The sequence below is a fragment of the Lipophrys pholis genome (assembly GCF_963383615.2).
Source record: "Lipophrys pholis genome assembly, chromosome: 2".
NCBI lineage: Eukaryota > Metazoa > Chordata > Actinopteri > Blenniiformes > Blenniidae > Lipophrys > Lipophrys pholis.
Window position 1 is genome coordinate 26,594,299 of NC_137636.1, and position 20,387 is coordinate 26,614,685.

General features: G+C 43.0%; 1 protein-coding gene across 1 annotated transcript in view; it reads left to right on the forward strand.

Moving 5' to 3' along the window:
- LOC308106612 (AT-rich interactive domain-containing protein 3B) overlaps positions 1-20,387 on the forward strand; it is a gene marked incomplete at its 3' end in the record, with an annotated part of 55,992 nt that overhangs the window by 28,373 nt on the left and 7,232 nt on the right. Inside the window, exons 3-4 of the mRNA XM_080458461.1 lie at positions 1,703-1,777; positions 2,360-2,432. Of these exons, the coding sequence (XP_080314587.1) occupies positions 1,703-1,777; positions 2,360-2,432 (148 nt within the window). The remainder of the gene's footprint in view (positions 1-1,702; positions 1,778-2,359; positions 2,433-20,387) is intronic.

Genomic DNA, 20,387 nt, shown 5'->3' on the forward strand with positions numbered 1-20,387 from the left:
TATTGGACTTGTATAATTTCTATTGACTTATTATTTAATGGGATGAAAGTCCGGAATCCTGGCAGACCAGTTCAGGCTTTCACTTTCCTGCATTGTGTTGCTGAAATCTGCAAAGGCTTCCCTAAAAGAAACCTCGTCTGAATGAAAGTATGCGTGTGACCGTGTTCCCGAGTCCATGCAGTATTTACACAGTCTGCTGTGTTTTTCTCCTCTTTCAAAAAACAAACAAAAAAACCAAACAAACAAAAAATAAATATATATATATATTCATTCATGAAGTGTGTATCAAACACTTTAGTTGACTTTGTCATACACTTTTCAGTATTTGTGAGTTTTGTTGTTTTTTTTCATTGGGTTTGGCTTAATTAAGCAGCACTAGCAGCTAAATATTTTATCACTATTAAGCATGTGATCATTTATTTTCGGCTCCCCTTTGTAACCCGTGTCTTCAGGCATTTGAGCAGTTACCTTGGAAACACACCATTTGCGGTGGTGTTTTTAAGTTGATAGATGATGAGTATTTGTTTAGGTGAGCACGAATGTTGACAACCGTTACACATACAGAGAGTGAGAGGGTGAAAATGACTTGCTCTCAGGGGCCTTGACAACCTTTGGCCTCCTGGCTCTCGTTTCAGGCCCTGTAATTGCTGCTGACCAATGGGCTCCTGGTTGAAACTAGACCCCAGGCTGCAGCTATTAACGTCACCCCCCTCCCCTCCGAACGGATCTTGTTTTGATTCCTGATGCTTTTATAGGTTTTGTCTTTAGGAGACATTCCTGGTCGGCACATACCGTACACCCCTTTCTGCCCTTATTTTCCTTCCTTCCCGTCTTGTGGGGCCATTGCCCTCCCCATCCCCCTCCTCCTCGCACTCACAAACATACACACAGCCATGATCAACCTTTGCACATGTGTGTACTTGTGTGTGTGTGTACTTGTGTGTGTGTGTGTGTGTGTGTGTGTGTGTGTGTGTGTGTGTGTGTGTGGCACTAAGGCTACTGACCAGCCCACCCTCTCCTGGCCCCTCCTGACAGCCAGCTACACTCCATGAACTTGGCCACCCGTCACAGCTGCGTTAAGATTGAAGGATGGGGGGCCCTTGTATCCAGCTGGGTCGGAAGACATGGGTGGGGGCAGGGCAGGCACAGATGCAGATGGTTTAGGTCAAATGGAGATGTTTGAGGATGAAGGGGGGAGGGGGCTATAGAAGCTCAGGGGCACAATAACTCCAGAGGATACTCCTCCAACCTCTGGAAAAATACTTTCTTGGAGTTTGAGTCGATATGAGTTTTGTTGAGGTCGTATTGTAGATTTCAGAATCTTCCCCAGGTATTTTTTAACCCAATGTGAACCTAATGACCCACACTCGGGGTCAACCTGATGTGATCTTTGAGGGGGAAAAATCAACACTACACCAAAGGTCAGAGTCCATTCTTAAGAAGTGTGTATTTGCATCAACATGACTGGTGGCATGGGGGACTGCCTGTGGTTCAGCTTTGTAAACGATTTGGGCTGCACTTAGAGCTCATCTCACAGCCTCTCATTTTCCCTGAAGTATTTTTATTGACATGACCAAATAAAGTTGCAAAAGCCAAAACCAAAAGGTCTGAGACCATTCCACCCAAGATCCTGACGTTTGTGATTCTTCCCACTTCCTCTCTGTTTACTGACCTTATCTGTGTTTTCCCTCGTCTCCTGCAGAATGGCAGCGCAGGATGGGCTGATGAGGCCGACAGTAGCAGAGGAAGAGGAGAGGCCTCCAGAGACTTTGCTAAGGTGAGCACTTAAAAGTTTGTCTCTGGATCGCAAATGGGTTAAGTCATGAAAACAACCAGAAGAAAACCAATTACACTGTAACAGCCCCTCTCATGACAGGAAGGATAGTTGGAAACCGTTTGAAGCATTCTCCAAATGCAGAGCTATAAATATATATATATATCCACAGCCCTGAAACTTCCAGTCGGCTTCAAAGAGTGAAGGATGCATTGCCTCATGTTGTCACATGTTGTCTGTTAAACTTGTACTTGAACACACTGCAGAGATAACAGTGGGCTATTGACTTTTGTTGACATCCTTTGTCAGTATTTGTTCTGCAAAGAACATTGAAGAGACGCATGAAACAGAATTACAAAAATCTAGTCAATATTCCTTCACTTTTAGATGGTGCCAAATAATATGCCTGGAAGAGAACTGGTATTGTTCTTTGCTTTGCAGCATGAAACTGTGAAAATAAAGACAATGAGAGTGTAAACTTCCCATTGAAGCAGAGCTCTTTTTCCAGTCAGCTTCCAAAACTGAATGAGCCGCACAATAAAAACAAATGGTTTTATTTTAAATTACTGTCTGTTTCTTTTGTAGCTGTATGAGCTGGACAATGACCCCAAAAGGAAAGAGTTCCTGGATGATCTTTTTACCTTCATGCAGAAAAGAGGTATGCAAGTTCTCCTACAGATGTTTCTTTGACTGCACGTTCATCGACTGTAGTGCATTATTTCACTTTATTTCACATTCGACCTAATCTAATTGTCTGTTGTGGTGTTTTTACTTTGTTTTTCTTGAAATTGATTTTAAGAGAACCTGTGATTTAAAACATCCGGGATTCGTTTTATGATTCCAGTCTTTATTTTGCATAGACTACTTACAACAATGTAAAACTTTAGAAAAGGTATAGAGACCTTTCTACAGACCTGTTTTTTTTTTGTTTTGTTGATTTGTTTCTTACTGTTTTCATTGTGAGTCTGTTGGAGTTGCCACATGCATGACACTGGTTTGAGTTAATTTCTCACCCTCTGCCCATGTGGTAAAAGCAAATACCATACGACTTCCATTTCGTGAGTCATTTCCTGTCTCAGTGTGAGGAGGGGTTGCTCTTTTTTTAGAGGGCATCTGGAATTTCACTATATGTTGATTGCTGTAGGTTTGGCACCGCAAATGGATTCTTGGCTTGTACAATTGTAAGAAATCAGAAAATACAGAAAGAATGAACAGACAAAACTTAAAAGTATTTCTCTTTTTTTAGCCTCTGGTCTATAAAAGTAAGCCTGTCTGTTGGGTGGTTGTGAAGGATCCCTGTAGATGACAAATACACCCATGTTTTTATAGAATACTAGTGGGATTGAGTAGCAACAAACATATCTGTGTTTTTACAGCCATTGTCTCCCCCATTGTGCAAGGTATTTGTGTAGCCTCATTCATGGGAACGTCATCTGTGTTCATGAGACTGATCTCACAGTGATAAAGCAATGCAAGTCACAACCAGTCACTTGTCTAAATGAAGGGTGGCTCCTGCAACATCATGTTTAATTCACCATGAAATTTCCGCCCTGGCAAGCCTGCACATTAAACAATTGCACAATTTCGTGTTCAAGTCAAACCCACTGTGACGTCTTTTGTGTAGGTCAGGGGCTAATTAAGAATGTAAGACGTGCTATAAATACAGTGCTAGCTAAGCAACTATTGAGCCTTTTGGTCCCCGTGATGTAGAAATCCTGGACAGGCTTACAGTGTTCAATATTAAAAACTGAGCCAACTGTAGTACACAGAATTTGCCATAAAGTTGATGGAAGCTGTATATTTAGGTCTGAATGCACAGTCAACACAGAGTGTTGTGTTCTGGTCCTGATTAGCAGAGCATGATTGCCCAGTTATACGAGGCAGGGCAACATTAAGGACTTTGAAGAAGCGTTCAGGGCCAGCGGTGGTAAAAATTTATCACTACACAAATCGCAAGACTCTGGAGTTATCCGTTCATAGCTTAGAAGAATGAAATCGACCCCGAGTCTGCGACACTCAAAGTCCAAACTTGATGCGCCACCAGATATTCAGTGCAGTTTGAACATTTTGGTACTACTAGTTACAATTTTATCCATCGGAATAGGCTGTGCACGTGTTCTGATAAAGTGGGAAACTCGTGGATTTGGTTGTTTGACCACTTGGTTTAATTCAATCATGCAGTTGTTGACAGTATTGATTTGTCGATTGATAGACTTGGCTATCGTGCTGTACACTGATTAGAATATTTCACGTAAGCTAAAAAGCTCACACTTTTTGAAATCCTTGTAATGTTTGCTGGCAGATGTTTGTGAGGACTACGTAAAGATAAAAGCAGGACTTTTAAGTGGACAGATGAGTGTAGTTTATTTTATTTACACATCTCAGAAATCTCTGGATAGCCCTGATTTTTAACTAATCTGTACCAGAAACCCTACGATCATTCATATGATCAACTCAAAAAAAAGACGCTGCAACTCACACCCCGCAAGCTAAGAAATCCTTTACTAATTCCCCTCCCAAGAGTAAAGGTCTTAAGCTTTCAGCAGAGGAGCTCTGTCTCCGTTGATCCCATGGTTCTACACTATCAAAGCCGAGTGGATCTGGCAGCGGCAACTTATGTAGTTGGCCAACAGCCACAGGAGCTCAGCTGACCATGTGCTGCTTTGACATCGCTTACAAGCCCTCCCTGACCACCACCGCTAATGCACTTAGGCTTTTATCAGACAAACCTGTTGCCAAGCAAGTAACATGGCTTGAGCAATACCTCCCAAGGTGAATCACAATGTTATTACAGTGGCGCATACTTCACATTATGTTTTGGCAGAGTGTGATGGGTGACGACGGTCAGTGTTTGTGTTTTGTGCGGTTCATGCTTCAATATGTTTTGTCACAGGCTGTGACGAGTGATACCACATGCATGTGAATATGTACATGAACAATAGTGTGTTTTGTCAGACTGTGACTGATGGTCGTCTTGCAGACGTCTTGTGTTGGTGGACCCGGGAGCTTCCAGTCGTATACAAACGCTGCTGAGCTCAGTCGCACGACAGCGGCAGCTCCCTAGAGCGTCTGGTCTGGACTTAGCACCCGGAGGTCTTGTTTGCAGAGTGATGAATTAAGTCGAGTCTGAGAGGGAGGGACGGGATCTGTCAGGGTCCTGTTAGCATCTCTTGTCCAGTGGCAGACGCTGGGAGTGGTTCGCTGACCCTTTACTCAGGCTGGTCAGATGGAGAAATCCATCAAGCTGACTAAAATACCACCTGACAGCAGATAACCGGCTGATTACAGTGCGTCATGTCACATTATTTTCACACTGTGTGAGTTTCACACTCAAAATCACATCGGTCAAAGAATTGGAAATACATTAGCCAAATGTCTGTGAAATCATCCACAAAGGACGGAAAACTCAACTGGGATTCACAGAGAACCGTTTGAATGTTGGAGCTCAAGTCATTGATATTTTATTCACCTTGTTCGGCTGAACTACATTTCCAGTTTGAATTACAAAGAGTGTAACAGGAATCAGCCGGCTTAGATCAAGTTCCTGTGTCATCTCCACTACAAGTGACCAGTAGTGATGGAGGGTAAATGTCAGTGGTGGACAGCTGGGGTGTACATTTGACTGACTCTCCTCGGTGTAACCACATCTGACACAGTGGAGAAAGCTACGATGGTTTAACCATGCTTCAAGTATGATGAAAAGTAAATTTTACATTTTATACTCAAAGTTATCAAGTCATTTACTGCAGTATTAAAAAGAAATACTTAATTTATCTTGAAAACTAATGTGGATTCCACAATCCTGCTCAATACATGTGGCTGTTTGTTGTCAAGCTTTTGTCAATCCTGTCGTACAAATGCAATTTTTCAAATTAGCTGGTCGCTATTGACCCGATGATTGATCAAAGGTAGTGTATTTTTATTTATTTATTTAGAGTATGGCATTTAGAAGGTTGCGGCACCTAAAAATATGACATTGTCACCGTTCAGTGTTCAGGGCCTCGCTGTGCTGCTGGTGTACCTGCAGGATTTGTCAACAGCGTTGCCTCTGACATGAGAGACCCAATGAAACCATCGTACAGGAGTGGAGGGTATAATTTTAACTACTCCAGTGCAAGTATTTCACCCCCTCCCTCACGACAAGAGGCACTTATCTGAACCCTGGTGTCTTTCCAAACTGGAGTCTTAATCACAGGCAATTGCTTGGCTGAACTCCCTTTTCTCTGATAGTGCCAAGAGTGGATGAGACGCCGAGTGAGCCTTGGCAAGCTTGCGCCGATGGCACCTTCTAATTACTGAGTGTTCACTACTCCTTCGACATTATGTTCTACTCAAGGTCTAGATTATTGCTCTCATTTGGACTTGAAGAGCGCTTATGGATTTTAATTTTTTTTTTTAATCAGTGTCATGATTTAACATTTTTCAGAAGGAAACCATATAACTGCTGGTTGTGCGAGGAGAAAATGCCTCTCTTTTAAACTGAGTGGTGTGGCACTCTTACAAACACCAGCTCATTTGGTGGAGCTGAACACCAGGTGAAATTCCGTGGAAGCTCTGGACAGAGAGACAAATGGTGAAGCGTTTTTCCCACCTTGGCGAGGGGGGCCTCTGAGCCCTGAGAGGAAAGCAGTGGCGGAAGGAAAACTTACGAGGGATTCCCATTTCCTGCCTTGGCGCTTAAAAACAGGCACATGTGTTTGTGTGTGTGTGTGTGAGTGTGTGCGTGTTAATGGTTGAGGAATTTTAGCAGCTGTCCTAAACAGTGTCTGTGCGTAAAGGGGCCCATTGATAGGCTCTGCATCGCAGGAATGGTAGAAGACACACACACTACAAACCATTTCTACTGTTACCTCTTCTGCTCCCATTCCTTTAGGGGGGTGGGGGGTGTTTGTACATTGTATAGTCACAGTAGTCTTTGTGAAATCCACTTCCACAGTTTGTTTGTTTGAGCTTGGCCTCATTCAGGAGAACAACCTCATGTATATGTTACTCATGAGCTGATAGAAACATTAGCTAATGGCCTAACGTGTACATGTAATATAAAAGCATCGAGGCTGCTCACGTTGGAGTGTGGGCGGACGATATTGGCCGTGATGAGTTACGCTGACGTCACCATTCATTACATCCATTACTGGACACCCCCCCCTCACCCCCCCACCCCCAACCACCACCACCACTTTCTGTGGGGAAAAGCTTCAGCGCTGGCTTGACGCTATTAACCACCTCAGAGGTTTCGATTAAGCAGATGGGCAATTGTTTGTTTTGGTTTGACACCCGCTTGCTTTGTTATCGAGGATGGTGGGGATCTGGGGCAAAAGGTGCGGTAGGCAGTCCAGAGTGAGGCTGCGGGAGCTACGGGTGCACAGTGAAGAGTGGGCGGGGGTGTTAGAAAAAAGAAGAGGAAGAAAATGAAGGAGTGATGCAGCCAACTGCCTGTCAACGCTGTCCACTTGAGATGATTAATGGCTGCAGGCTGTGATGGACAGAGCCAGAGAGAAAGAGAGAGACGGAGAGAGAGAGAGAGGCTCCTGTTCTGTGAAATCACCAGTGAAGGAACGAGGGAGGGGTGGAGGGGTGGGAAGTGAAGACAAGTGTTTTACCTCCTCCTTCTCTCGCCAGAGAAACCCCACACGTTGCGCTCGGCAGAGGCAAGAGTCATCCCAGTGTGACACTCTTAATGGGAAGTGTAGCTCCAGCTTAAGAGGGACCACATGGTGCGCTATCACCGCTTTAGAGTTATTTTAGGGGCGAAAGCTCTACGTAATAGATTTAGGCCAGTTAATAGTAATAAGGTTGTAAGCAGGGCTTTTCTGTTGTCATTTAGCTGCAGCAGGTCCTGATGGGGCCAGAGAAAGGTTTATTGAATCAAAGGAAGCGGGGGGGGGTGTAGGTTTGAAATGAAGATGTTTCTTTCTTTTGACTGCATCTCCTCAGTGTATTAAACCATTAGAGGCTCTTTGTGTTTAACCTTCCAGACACTGCAACCCCAAGATCTTCATTGGTCTCTAATCAAAACTGAGCAAGTCAGTATTTTAGTGTCATAGATAAATAAGCATGTCTTTATGGAGATTAAGAATTAAAGTTCAATTCAGTTTTGCCTTTTTTAAAAAAAAACAAAAAAAACTCTACTGTAAACATTCTCCAGCCTTGATCGCTCTTGCCAACAACATTTTCAGTGTTCAATGTGGCCTTGTTTGAGGTCACTGAGAAGTCGGCACCCTGGAGATTTTTCAGGCCCCTGTGAGGACTCTTTCTAAAGTGCGTTTGTATTTCTATTTTTGCAAGAGTGCAGAAATAAAAGTGAAGTTGTTTATCCAACTGGAGAACACACAGAAAGAAGTGAAAAGCACTGACTTCTTGTGTACGTTTCATATTTCAGTTCAATTCAATTCATCTTTGTACAGCGGCAAATACAATGAAGTTATTTCAGGGCACCTTTACTGAGAAAACGCAACAATTCCACATGAGCAAGACACTCTGATTATAGCTTTTGGCTTAATGTTATTTGTTTGTGTTCATCTTACTTAAAAAAATATTTATAATGTAGTTTTAATTTTGTAATTAGATTTAAATATAACTTAATATATTATTGTGAAAGGTCTTTATGATAAATTAGAAGAAAATGGTATGAATAAATATGTCCTTAACATATGGCGGGATTAAATGCCAACAACAGTGGTAAAACAGAATGAAAACAAACTTGGGATGAAAAATCATTTTGTGGTTTTCAGTCTCAGAATAGGTCAAATCTTATGTATCAGTACTTTATGAACTGTTAGACCTCATACCTTTTGAGTAAATTAGCACTCAGAGCTTTTGTTTAGCAAACAATCAAAACTTAACGGATGTCTTTTCAGCATGAGCTGTTGAAGATCAAACCTATATTTGTCTACGTAGAGAATTTGCATAAAAGCCGAAGTTAGATCCGGTTTCATCAATTCTAACAAAAAGAAGCGGTCCCTGTTCGGCTGGACTTCTTTGCAGTGTTTGTGGTGTGGGAAAAGTGGCCTCCCAGCAGGACATTAGAGGAAGTTCCCCAACTGTAACCCAGAGACCGAGAGCTCTGTCCACACCAATTACACCATGAATGGGCTCTGGGGGATCCATGTATGCATTATATTACTCCCCCGGTCAGCTTCACACTGGCCCTCGTAACAGACAGACCCTCTGTACAAACACCACGCCACAATAGGAACATTCTCTGGCTCTTTGATATGGCCTCATTTTCCTTTAGCTAACACCCCACAACTTCTGGAAAGTGGCAGCACCTGGTCGCTTTAACAGCACAAACACGAGGTATTGTGAGCATATTTGGCCATTTTAGATGAAGTGTTGGGTCACAACTCAGAGGTTCTTTTTCTTTCTTTTTTTTTTTTTTTTAAATTGCAATCATACTTTGATTGTTGTCTAACAGCAGCAGATGTCACAGACTATACCTGCTGTCTTTTGGCCACCTTTTCGTCAGTACTGGGACTCGGGATGGATTCAGGGTTTGAGAGCCGAGAGGGACGTTTTACACAGAGTGCAGCCATAAAATGTAATGAGGAAATGACATTTTGTCCTCTCTTGTCTTTCTCTCTGTCTCCATCCCCTTCCTCCTCCTCCTCTGCCCCCACCAGATTCTCCTTCCCCCTTCTCTGTTTATTGTGCTACAGTTACAACCACTGAAACTTGATAACACCATGGGGGATAGAGGTGGAGGGCCGCACTGTGGCCCGCTTGGTGAGGCCTGAGGCTGGGAGGGGGGGTCAGGAGGAGGAGTGGCTGGATTAAGGGGGCCTCCTGTCCTACACAGGATGATTAATGATCTCTAAATAAGTGGGAGCCAGTCTTTTTTCTTTCTTTCTTTTTTTTTTGATCGGACATCCCCAACAGACTGCCGCAGACAAGGGAGTGACCGTCGCGTGTCCGATGGTGTGAACAGAGGGGAGAGAGGATGAGGGATGGAGAGGGGAGACACAGAAGCTCCCCATGGAAGTTGAGGGGCAGACAGAGGTGCCAGGGTGACTGAGGAGAGGTTAAAGGAGACGTCAGGCAGTTGGCGTAGAAACAAGGCCGCGCTCTTTCATTTCCCTTTCAAGGCGTTTTGTCAGTGGGCTGAAGCTGACCGAGCTCGCCAATCAGACTGAAAGACAATCACACAAACATACAAATAGCCTCAGATGGGCAGTAAAAGGGGACCCTGCTCTGAGGAAGAGGGTGGAAACCCGAATGATGCACAGATTGCAACAACCGCTGCTTTCTAATCATCGCTTCAACGGAGACTCCCAAAGACGAGGAGGAAATCATTCTTTCTGGACGTGTCCTCCCCTCCATTTGCCATCAAAGATTTTGTGGTTACTATGTTGATATATCTGAGGGCTGAGATTATCTTCGGTAGGCTCCACCCGTCGGCTGGCAAATTACAGCCCAACCTTCGGGAAGCAGGCATGCACAGTGGTTAAGCTTTTCCTTCAAAACAAAAGGAAATAGTAGTTTTCCTGATGTTTTTGTGTGTCGGCGTATTGAGACGTTAGATTAAAATCTCCAGATTTTTTTTTCTTGTTAGTTTTTGTTTGTTTCTTTACAACCAAGGCTACTCTTTGTTTCTTTTCCTCTCTGTGTTTCTTCATCCCAGCCCCCCCAATCCCTTCCACCTCCTCTGTCATTTCCTCCAGTCAGTTGTTTTTTTTTTTTTCTTCCCATCGGGCTGCTCCGTAGGGCCGTAGATTGCCACTGTGCCGTCCATTTTTAATTACGACCATACTGTACGGGGATTTGAGTCTCTAAGCTGCAGAGCTGGGAGATTCTTAATCACCATGCTCATAAGTAACTGAGCAGGGAAGAGGACAAGTGTGGGCCTCAAGCAGATTCATGCTTCTCAAGGAGGTCATCGGTCAGGGTAAAAATAATACCGGCTGCTTGGTGTGTTCGCGCATCTTGTTTTGTCTTCAGCCGAATATATTTTGCAAGTACCCTGAAAAACAAATGTGACCATTGCCATCCCAATTAATGGGAAAAAAGCATGGAGCAGGAGGAGAGTGACTTGTCAGGACAGAATGGGAAAAACATGGTTTGGGTTCTGCGAAGCGGCTGGACAGTTAAAATACAACCTCAGGGGAGTGGGGACCATAACATATGGCTCAAACTGAGGCAGCAAGGGTTAAAGAAACAACGAATGTGTGATACAGAAGCTTCTTAATAGACTACATTTATTTAGCTTGAAGGAAACACAATCAATTTAATTAATAGATGTTTCTGCTTGTGTGTTGTAGGAACCAACATTAGGGCCTTTTCAAGGAAAGAAATCACAGGAGAAGTGAGAAAGTACAATGTTAAAAATAAAGGCTAAAGATTATTTATATTTTATTCTCAAACTGGCATTTTTACCTCAATGCCAAATATTTGGATTACATCTTTATTATTTTAGATCCTTCTCTATATGTGGACACCTTAGTTTCACATTCATTCACAATCCCCCTCCCAAAAACTTCCAGTTCCTTTGTAAAAATTTTTTTGCCTTAAAGCAGAATATTAAAGCCAATTTTATCATATGTAAATATTATGAGCAATGTTAAGGTACATCAAACAAGGAAAGATACATTTAAATGTGTTTCTTAATAATAAACATTAAAACAATTTAGTTTGATGCTACCTGACTCCCACAAAGTGACCATTTCTTAATTCCTTGACACCACTTCCTGTCATTTCTTTCAGCCAGTCTAACCGTATCTTCTGTGGTTCGCTGCGTGAAGCCATTAGCACATGAAATTCTCATGCGATTGCCAAATTTCCCCAAACTTGTGTTGTCTTCCGCATATCTTCGTGCCTTGCTTCTCCATCTGTGTCCTGTGTGTGCTCTTAAAGCAATGCTTCCTGGCTTCCACACCCCTGTGATGGATGGTATGAAACACATTACAGCCCCCAGAGGAGCCCTACAGCCAGTACAATGGCTCTGAGCTCACTTCCAGCACGGCTCTGCTGCAGCGTTCCATAAAGTGACTGATTTCTGAGTGCAAAGGGGCCTAATGGAAAACAAGATGCTTGATTTGAGGCAATAAATGGACATGGAATGCACAGATTGCCTTTTTGAGAGCCATGTTCGTTGAAACTGTTTGATGTGTGGAGTTCATGGCTAGATAATGGTGGTTGACGCTTGACAAGCTATACTGTGTTAGTGTGTATAGTCTGGCATTATAGTATTTGAAATTAGCTTTTTTTTTTTCCCGAACATCACAAGCCAAAGCAAACACTTTATTCTAATTTAGGTAACAGCGCATATTGTGGTCTTAACCTCATTTAGGTCACTCTGCATTAAGAGCATCAGCCAAATCCTTCAAAGGTAAACATATGACCCACTGTCATGGATTCCAAAGTAATTAGCATTGATGGGAGTTAGAATTTGCAGGATAGATGCACGGTCCCCTGCTGTGTTGGAGCATATCCCCGTCTTCCCTCCTTGGCCTATAGCAGCTGATGCCTCCTGTATTGATCGGCGGCGCTGGCTCCCCGAACGGGGCTCGTCAGCTGATGGCTTTATGTCAATCCTGGGTGGTCATTGATTGGAGCAGTTAGCTGCGTTATAAAGCTCATTTTATGAGACAGAAAGCCCCCCTTTCAGTGCTGCACCTGCCAGCACACGCATGGCTGTCACCTGGGTGCAATCGCTTTTCTCCAGTGTTATGTCGTTATTTCAAACAAGGTCACCTCACACTTTGTTGTCTATTCATTTTGTTGTATTTGTTGCTTATTCTTTTGTCTGTCACGCACTTGCTGATTGCTTTTAGGTAAGTTTCAAGCTATTCGAGCAGAAAATGTTAACATTCATTCTGCAGTTTAATCAATTGAATCTACACTTAATGCCAAAGGCCCTCCCTCTGCTATGTGCACTATTGTCATATTACTTTTACATATACCTGTACATTCTTGACATTTTCTGCCGAACTGATCAGCGATGTTTGTTTGCAAGGCTGAACTGTTGGCTTACTTTCCTCTCACTTGATTTTCCAGTTTTAACGTAAATGTAGAACAGAGGTCATCCAGCGTGTTTGACTGAACTGTGATGTTTGTATGCAATATTTTAGTGAAATTATATTGGAAACCACAATCACAATCACATTGCAAAATGTGAAAAAAAAATATATAAACAAATAAAAATTGTGTAACATGTTTGCAAAGAAAATGAAAGTAGATATTAAAGAGGAGAAATGTTAAATGCATGTTTTGACTAAACCTTGGATTAAATACTTGTTTTATCAACCTTTTTCCTTTGTATGACTCACAATACTGATCTGTGTCACCAGTGTTTGTAGCAGCTACATACTATGTCAACAAAGACTTTGCCTCCCCTACCCACACCCTCACACTGGAAAACTCTCATCAGCGTATCCGAGGTGTGCTCTTAAAATTGATTGTGCTGAAAGATATTTTCCAGCCTGACCACAATTCTGGTTCTGCAGGGTAACTGGGAATAACTCTGACGTGCTATCGGCAGCAAAAACAGCATTTTTTACAATACCTAACTTCAGTTGAATTGTGCAACAGGGGCAGATAAATGCATGTATCACACATGAGCTTACACAACAGGTTCCAGTGGTTTGCTGTATGTTAACGAGGGGCATAAAAACCTAAAGTGATGAAAACATGTTGCATTGTTGGAAGACGTGTTGAAGCTTTGTACTGGTGTCTTCCAAACAGCGGCTGATATTTTGCGTAAGAGGCTTGTCCTCTTGAAACAATTCAGGACAATCAATGTCAAATTCACCCACCAAACATTTCTTGGTCAAGCACATGTTTATAGACCAATCGATAGAAGCCAGAGCGTACCTTCAGTAAAAAGCTGCTGGTTAGAGAGATTTATCTTAAAACTGGATGTGGCACAAGCAGGCAGTTGAGTTGAGTTTTACTTGTACAGAATATAACTTTAACAGTTTCTTCTACACGACCAGTTTCATTAGGACCAATTTGAAGTTTATTGTCTTGCCCAAAGACATTTTGACAATGTGGCGAGATTTGGTATAGAACCGTCAATCTTTTGGATTGGAAGATGAGACCTGCTTCTTCATAGCCACGCCCTTTATTCAGTAGATATAAAGAAAGGGGAAAAAAAAAAAGCAGAAATTCTGTCACCTGCTTGTGTCTTTTGTTGTATGGGTGATGGATAAATAAAAAACAACCCTAAACCAAATGGTGGTCTCAAATAGGCCTGTTTTTCTCTGACGCTCCTGTTGAATCTTGTTTGTTTGAATAACAGCGGAGATTTTGTGAGGCTTTCTTGTTTTGTTACATTTTTAAGGATTAGTTTGTCAAAATACTGTCGGCATATCCTGTTCGCTGTCGTTTCATTTTGTTTCTGGTTTTAAATGAAGCGGACAGTGATGCAAAGTATTTGCCATCTCTGAATGGAGATCAAGCCTGTCGATAACATCATGCTCATACAGTTTCCTAATATTTCTGAAATATTGTCAAATTCCGTGCCAGAACCAATGCACTGCTTGTGCTAGTACATGTTTGGCAATCGCAGCGTTCTACGTGTTGTTAATCTGGTATTTTTGTTTGTTTTTATTTGGTAGAAGAGTCATTTTCACTGCAAATGAAGAAGTGGGACTTCATGTGAAATGTTTTTTTGGGTTGTTTTTTTTGCAGATGTCCTCAGGGAATGAAATAACCCCAAATTGTCTTTTCTAGTTTAGGTGTGTTGCTTTGATATCCTTCTGAAAATGACCCTCAACAACTGAGAAACTTTTTGTTGTGTCCGTGCGTCCACTCGTCCGGCTCTCTGCTGGCTGCATATCGGCCGGTGTTGATTGGGGTCTAGTCAGTTGATCTGCCGGGTCTCTGGGGATGGAGGGGACTTGGGTTACAGTTGGAGAGCCCATCTCACTTTTCGCGCCATCCAACCTTTTCAATCCCCCTTCCCCCCGCTATTTCACCAGGTGACCCATCTTTATGACCCACGGAAAAGGAGTCGTGTTTCCATCGTCTTTTTGTCTTTGCTTTTGGCCCTGTCTCGCTAATTCACTTCCGAGATGCTCCACTGGCAGAGCTGTCAAAAGATTAAGGCGGGTCAGACCACTAACAATACTTTAAAGAGGGAAGAAAGAAGAAGAAGGAAAAAAAAAAAAGATCCACAAGTGCAGAGATTTACAGCCAGAATCGCGCCACGAGAAAAGCGTAATGCAGTTTGTGAGAGCGTCCTCAGCGTGTGCAGTCTGACCCACTCCCCGGTGTGTGAACAGCACCCTGCCAGATTTACAGCTTCTGACTTTTGTTTGGAGACGTGCCAGTTTTGCTATGTTTTACACCGCAGATACAAAGCAGTTCACAGTGTATGGAAGACAGCTCTTTTAATGTAGTGCCTCCCTGCTCACTGTAATAATTCTCACAAAGAAGCCACTCTTACCATTTCCTGAGTAAATATAGCTTCAAGTGACGTATCCATCAGTTGCTGTTGGCTTTTCCCCCTTTTCTATTGTTCTTTCTTATTATAACAGGGGAAATAAAGCTCCAAGGATCTGCTGGTTTGATATTAACGACACAGAAACTGAAGGCGGTTGGCTGTGGTTGATGTTGCTAAGCTAATCCAACATGTGTGTCATGGACTTAGATCAGATACCTGCAAACACGTCCACTCATCTCACATTTGTTAGTTTCTGCTGTTGATGTTTCTGCACATGAATGCCGGCATGAACTGCACTCATGGAGCCGCTATGGCACAGTCAGTGTAGCGGGTTGACTTCTTTTTGCAGGGTTGCAAATTTGGTTCCCCTCCCTCTCAATAAGTTTCCTTGAGCAAGACACTAAACCTTAAGAAGCACCTGCACCATTAGAAAAATTCCCCAAATAAATGGATTATTTTGAAATTCAAAGCCCTTTGACAGTCCACTCTTTGCTCGGCCAAACATGTTGTTCTTGTCGAGTTGTTTTTATTCTTTTTTTGCTCAACATTTACTGACTTGATTAAACAAGGAGAGATATTCATTCAACCCGTAGATGATTATTGGTAATATAACATGTATTAGTGTACATGACAACAATAATGAAGTTGAAGGGTACATTTAATGTCTTTAATGCATTTGGTTTTATTTGTTGTTAGTATTTTAAAATGTGAATTGATATTGGTGTTTGTATCAATACAGCCTTTAAAGAAAATGTAATACGAGAAAATCTTTGGAAATGATAATTATCTGTTGGAGTTTTGTTTGTAATTAATATTTGTGCCTTCACTCAAATCACTGTTTTCCTTTTTTCTTGTTTTTATGGTTTCTCTCTTTGTTATGGGATGATTATGTGAAATGCAGTTGACAAAAATCAAGCCATCATTTTTCCCCCCTTCCCTTTAGTCCCTCTATTTGCCTCTCTCCATCCACCCCGTCACATTAATTGTATTTTATTGACACGACAGGATTGAAACCTGCAGCCTGCACTATGGACTGTATTGACTGGCTGATATTGTAGTCTTTATTAGATCACCGTCCGTCTCTTTCTACCTCTCCGTGTGCGTCTCTACCAGCTGTGGCTTTTGCTTCATGCTTAGAATAGCATTGCATCTATAGTGTAACGTTACATTTAACTTCCCTTATGTGGAGGGTACATATCTTAACACTTGATATGAATTGGTCCGTCATGCGAGTGGTGGCTCTGCCTGGACTAAAGATAGCAAATTCCACACACTCAAGGCTTTTTTACCTTTTATGTCCCTGGCCATGCATTAAAAATAAAACAAACATGCCCTCGCCATACAGCAGGGCCTTGACAATATGCCGGCCCCAGCATATGGACATATAAACTAAACAGTCAGGGGCTGCCTACATAAAGTAAACTCCCAGCATGTGGAGCCCAGACACTCGTCTCTCCTGTCAGTGTCTCTCTGCCCCATGATAATGACGGGTTCCGCCTGGTCTCTGTTGGTATTCTATAAATATCAAACTCAATTGCTAAGACTATAAATGCATGGTGGCAGACATAAAATGACTCCAGGGTGGATTTGGATGGATTTCCTTGGCAGCACCAGCGGCTAAGGAAACTAGCATTTCATAAATAGTGCATCGCAGCACTTAAGGCGGTTTGGAATACCAGTAATAAGCCCGCTGCTGTTTACACCTTAAGGTGATGAATCTCATTGACGTGAGGAGTGCTGAGGACATTTTGACTACTGCTCTGAGAGTCCCACTAACGGCTGATGTAGCACACTGAATAAATGCAATGAAATCGAACTGTGGAAACGATGTGAAGTGCACAGAGGTGAGAGATAGTTGCAGTTTGGTTTGATCTGTTGTGTAGTTGTGGCAGTTGAGATAGATAGAAAGGAGGAGGGGGAGGCGAAGGGTGGGTGGATTGTGGGTGCTCTAAAGGGACTCAGACACAGCCATGAGGCCAGGGGCTGTTTGTGTTGGCTGACACCTTCCTTACAGCAGTAATCCAGTCTTTCTCCAGCTGGCTCGCTACTACACCTCCCCCTCCTTTTTTTCCTCCCCTTCCTTCCCACCTAAAAGCTTCACAAACTGTGTGTCACTTTTGTCTTTTTACCTTTTTAACTGCTTGACAGGTTTGCCTCTTTCTACACTCACGTTTCCATCGCATGTTGTAATTTCCTGAACAATACATTTTCTAATCTCAAACTCAATGGAAGGAGCTGAATTCACCAAAACCCATGAGGTGATGTGGCATTTCCCTCTCTTCCCCCTGTCGATCTTCACTGTAGATAGCAGTGAAACCTCACACCAGCCACTGCTCATTCAGTAAAAAATTCATTTCCTGTGTGTTGTCCGCTGTAAGGCTGTCGCTCCGTCGCTTAATTATTTAAAGTATTGCCCATCCAGGGAAGTCACCAATATTTAATTTACCACTGATGGAGTCAGGGACACCCAATTGATTTATTATAGAAGCCCTTTAATGTGAACAGCTGTTTCCTGCTAAATATAGGTCAGGGGTCAGATGAAATGACCTTGTTCCTTTTCTCTTGGCTTCACATTGAGATAAAAGCTGGAACTGCAGTGCAAGGGGCAAAACTTCCAGAGGTTTCCAGAATGAAAAAGTGATTGTTGAACATGTATTTTATTTCATGAAATGATTATATCTATTGTCACAAAAGAATTGTAAATTTCCCTGAATTTGAATGCTGCAAATGACATCCGTAGGGAACCTCAAGGGAATAAAATATGAGCGTATCCATCATTTTCACACAACGAGAGATGTTAGTTCCTCTCTTCTTCTCCTCCGTCTGCCTCTCTATCTCTCCTCCTTATCACCTCAAGTCTAGCCGTTTGAAAGCCGGCCGTGTGGCTCCTGTGTTCACAGTGGAAGCTGGAGGAAGGACTTAGGGAGTGGTTCGGGGGCCCTCGGCCTCGGCACTTCCCACCAGAGCAACCTCTGACCCCCGGTGCCATTAATCACTGGGCTCCTGATGGCCCTGTCCCTGGGGGAAAATCAGTCCGGGGCAAAGGATGATGGGAGGTGAAGCCTGCAGCCAATTACAGATTGGCTCAGAGCGAGCGAGTGGACAAATCAGGGCTTTACTGGGAGATGAAATAGTTATGTACCGGAGGCCTCGTGTCAGAGAGCGGCCTTGTGTCACTCATGTTGTCTCCCAGTCACCTCTAAAGGAAGTCGAGCTGTAAGGTGCTATTGGCAGCAGGTATAACAGCTGAATCAGGATGCATATGAGGCTGAGGACTGCACTACTGTGATCAAAAGAGATGTTTTGCACTGGCCTAATTAAGCCTGTTTGAGCTAAATGTCTCCAGGGCTGGAAACGGAGCAGATGTTGAACACCAAAGGCAGGCGGCACGTCCATTCTCCCAAATGAGGGGAACTTTCTGCCTAACTGCCCAAGCGTCGCTAATGTGATTTTTGGTCAATTACAGTATTATAAAAAGTGCTTTTCCAGTGGTTTCACATGTGGTCAGGTCACGGTGTAATGTGAAACCCGACTGATGTCACACGCTGACTAATTAATGCTGTTTTTTGTTTCAAAACCACCTCTAGTCCACTTAAGATATATTGATAGCTATTTGGTTTCTACACACACACACACACACACACACACACACACACACACACACACACACACACACACACACACACACACACACACACACACACACACACACACACACACACACACACACACACACACACACACACACACACACACACACACACACACACACACACACACTGTTTGTCCCCCTGTCAGGTGTCTGACATTTTTTGGGGAACGTCTTTCTTTATGTGCTCACAGGCTCATAAAGCAGCTCCTTGTAGATACATAAAATGTGATTTTGATTTGACAGCAGATGGTGACAAAAGCACGGGCGTGAATTAAAGCCTGACTAACTGCTGGCCTGTCACAGTGGGGCCAGGAGCTGTTGTGTGTCATTTATTGTGCTGTCATTGTTCGCGGCCGGGCCAGTATGAAAACATGGCTTCCTGCTGACCTGCAGTTTAATTCACACATCAATAACCCCTGGCTGATCTCTGACCCCTCTGGTTGTACTAATTGTTTAATGCAGGATTGATGTGCAGCGCTGCATTAAATAACTGACAAAGCACTGGCTGCGAGCATTCCTGCTGCTTTGACTCACTGCGTGCTCTGCTCCGGCTCAGAATCGCTGCCTCCTACATGTTGTGTGTTTCTTAGTTTTTGGTGCACGTGATGCCACCTGTCCCCCCAACAAAACCTGATACTCGATGAACAGATTACTTCACAGACAGGACATTCACTGGACTACATTTTAAACTGAAATTATTCGAACTTGACGACGGCGTGCCCCATACATCAGAAACCTGAAAATGAAGAAACAATGGCGACACGTTTAGATCATGCACATTCAAACCTATTTGTCGCACCTGCCTGATTTATACCAAAGATAATGTCCCTCGTCTCTCTACCTATCTCTCTCACCCTGTTGGTTGCTAATTCGAATAATCTGTAAAAGGAGCCAGTATCTTCTTGTTTTGCTCTCCGTTAATTGGATCTGAAGATAAGATGGCTATTTTCCCAGAACAGAGCTCTCCGCAGCTTTAACCAGCTAAATATTATTAACCACATATAGTACGTGTTGGTGCTGTGGCCACTTTCCATACGCCTATTCACACGTATGTTTAGTGTATTTAAAAAAAAAACAATTTCTATTTTCAGTACATTACACATAGGTGCACCAGCAACATCTGAAGCACTCCATCCATTGTGAGGTTTATTTATGAGTGCGGATGGGCATTATAAGCATGGTAAATGTAGGATTTTTACAGGAATCTTCTAAAAAAAAAAAACACCTTATATTTTGCAGCTGTGATAAATTAGTTCTTTTGTGTAAATGGCAGTACTACATGAGATGCTCGCAATTTTCTTCAAAACGATGTCATTGCTTTTGGGGGGAAAAAACAGAACTCACTGTACTTAATGTACAGTATCAACCAGTTAGTAAAAGTCAACCACATGCAGTTTTACAGGCCCAGTGTGCAGCAGAGCTAGGTCTATTTGCCGACATGTATAAAATGTAGTCCCCGGCTAGCTCAGTTGGTGTAGAGCATGAGACTCGCAATCTCAAGGTAGTGGGTTCATGTCCCACGCCGGGCGCCACCTTCCCGTGGGCTCACCACCTGCAGGTTCTTAATCGGTGCATTGTGATCT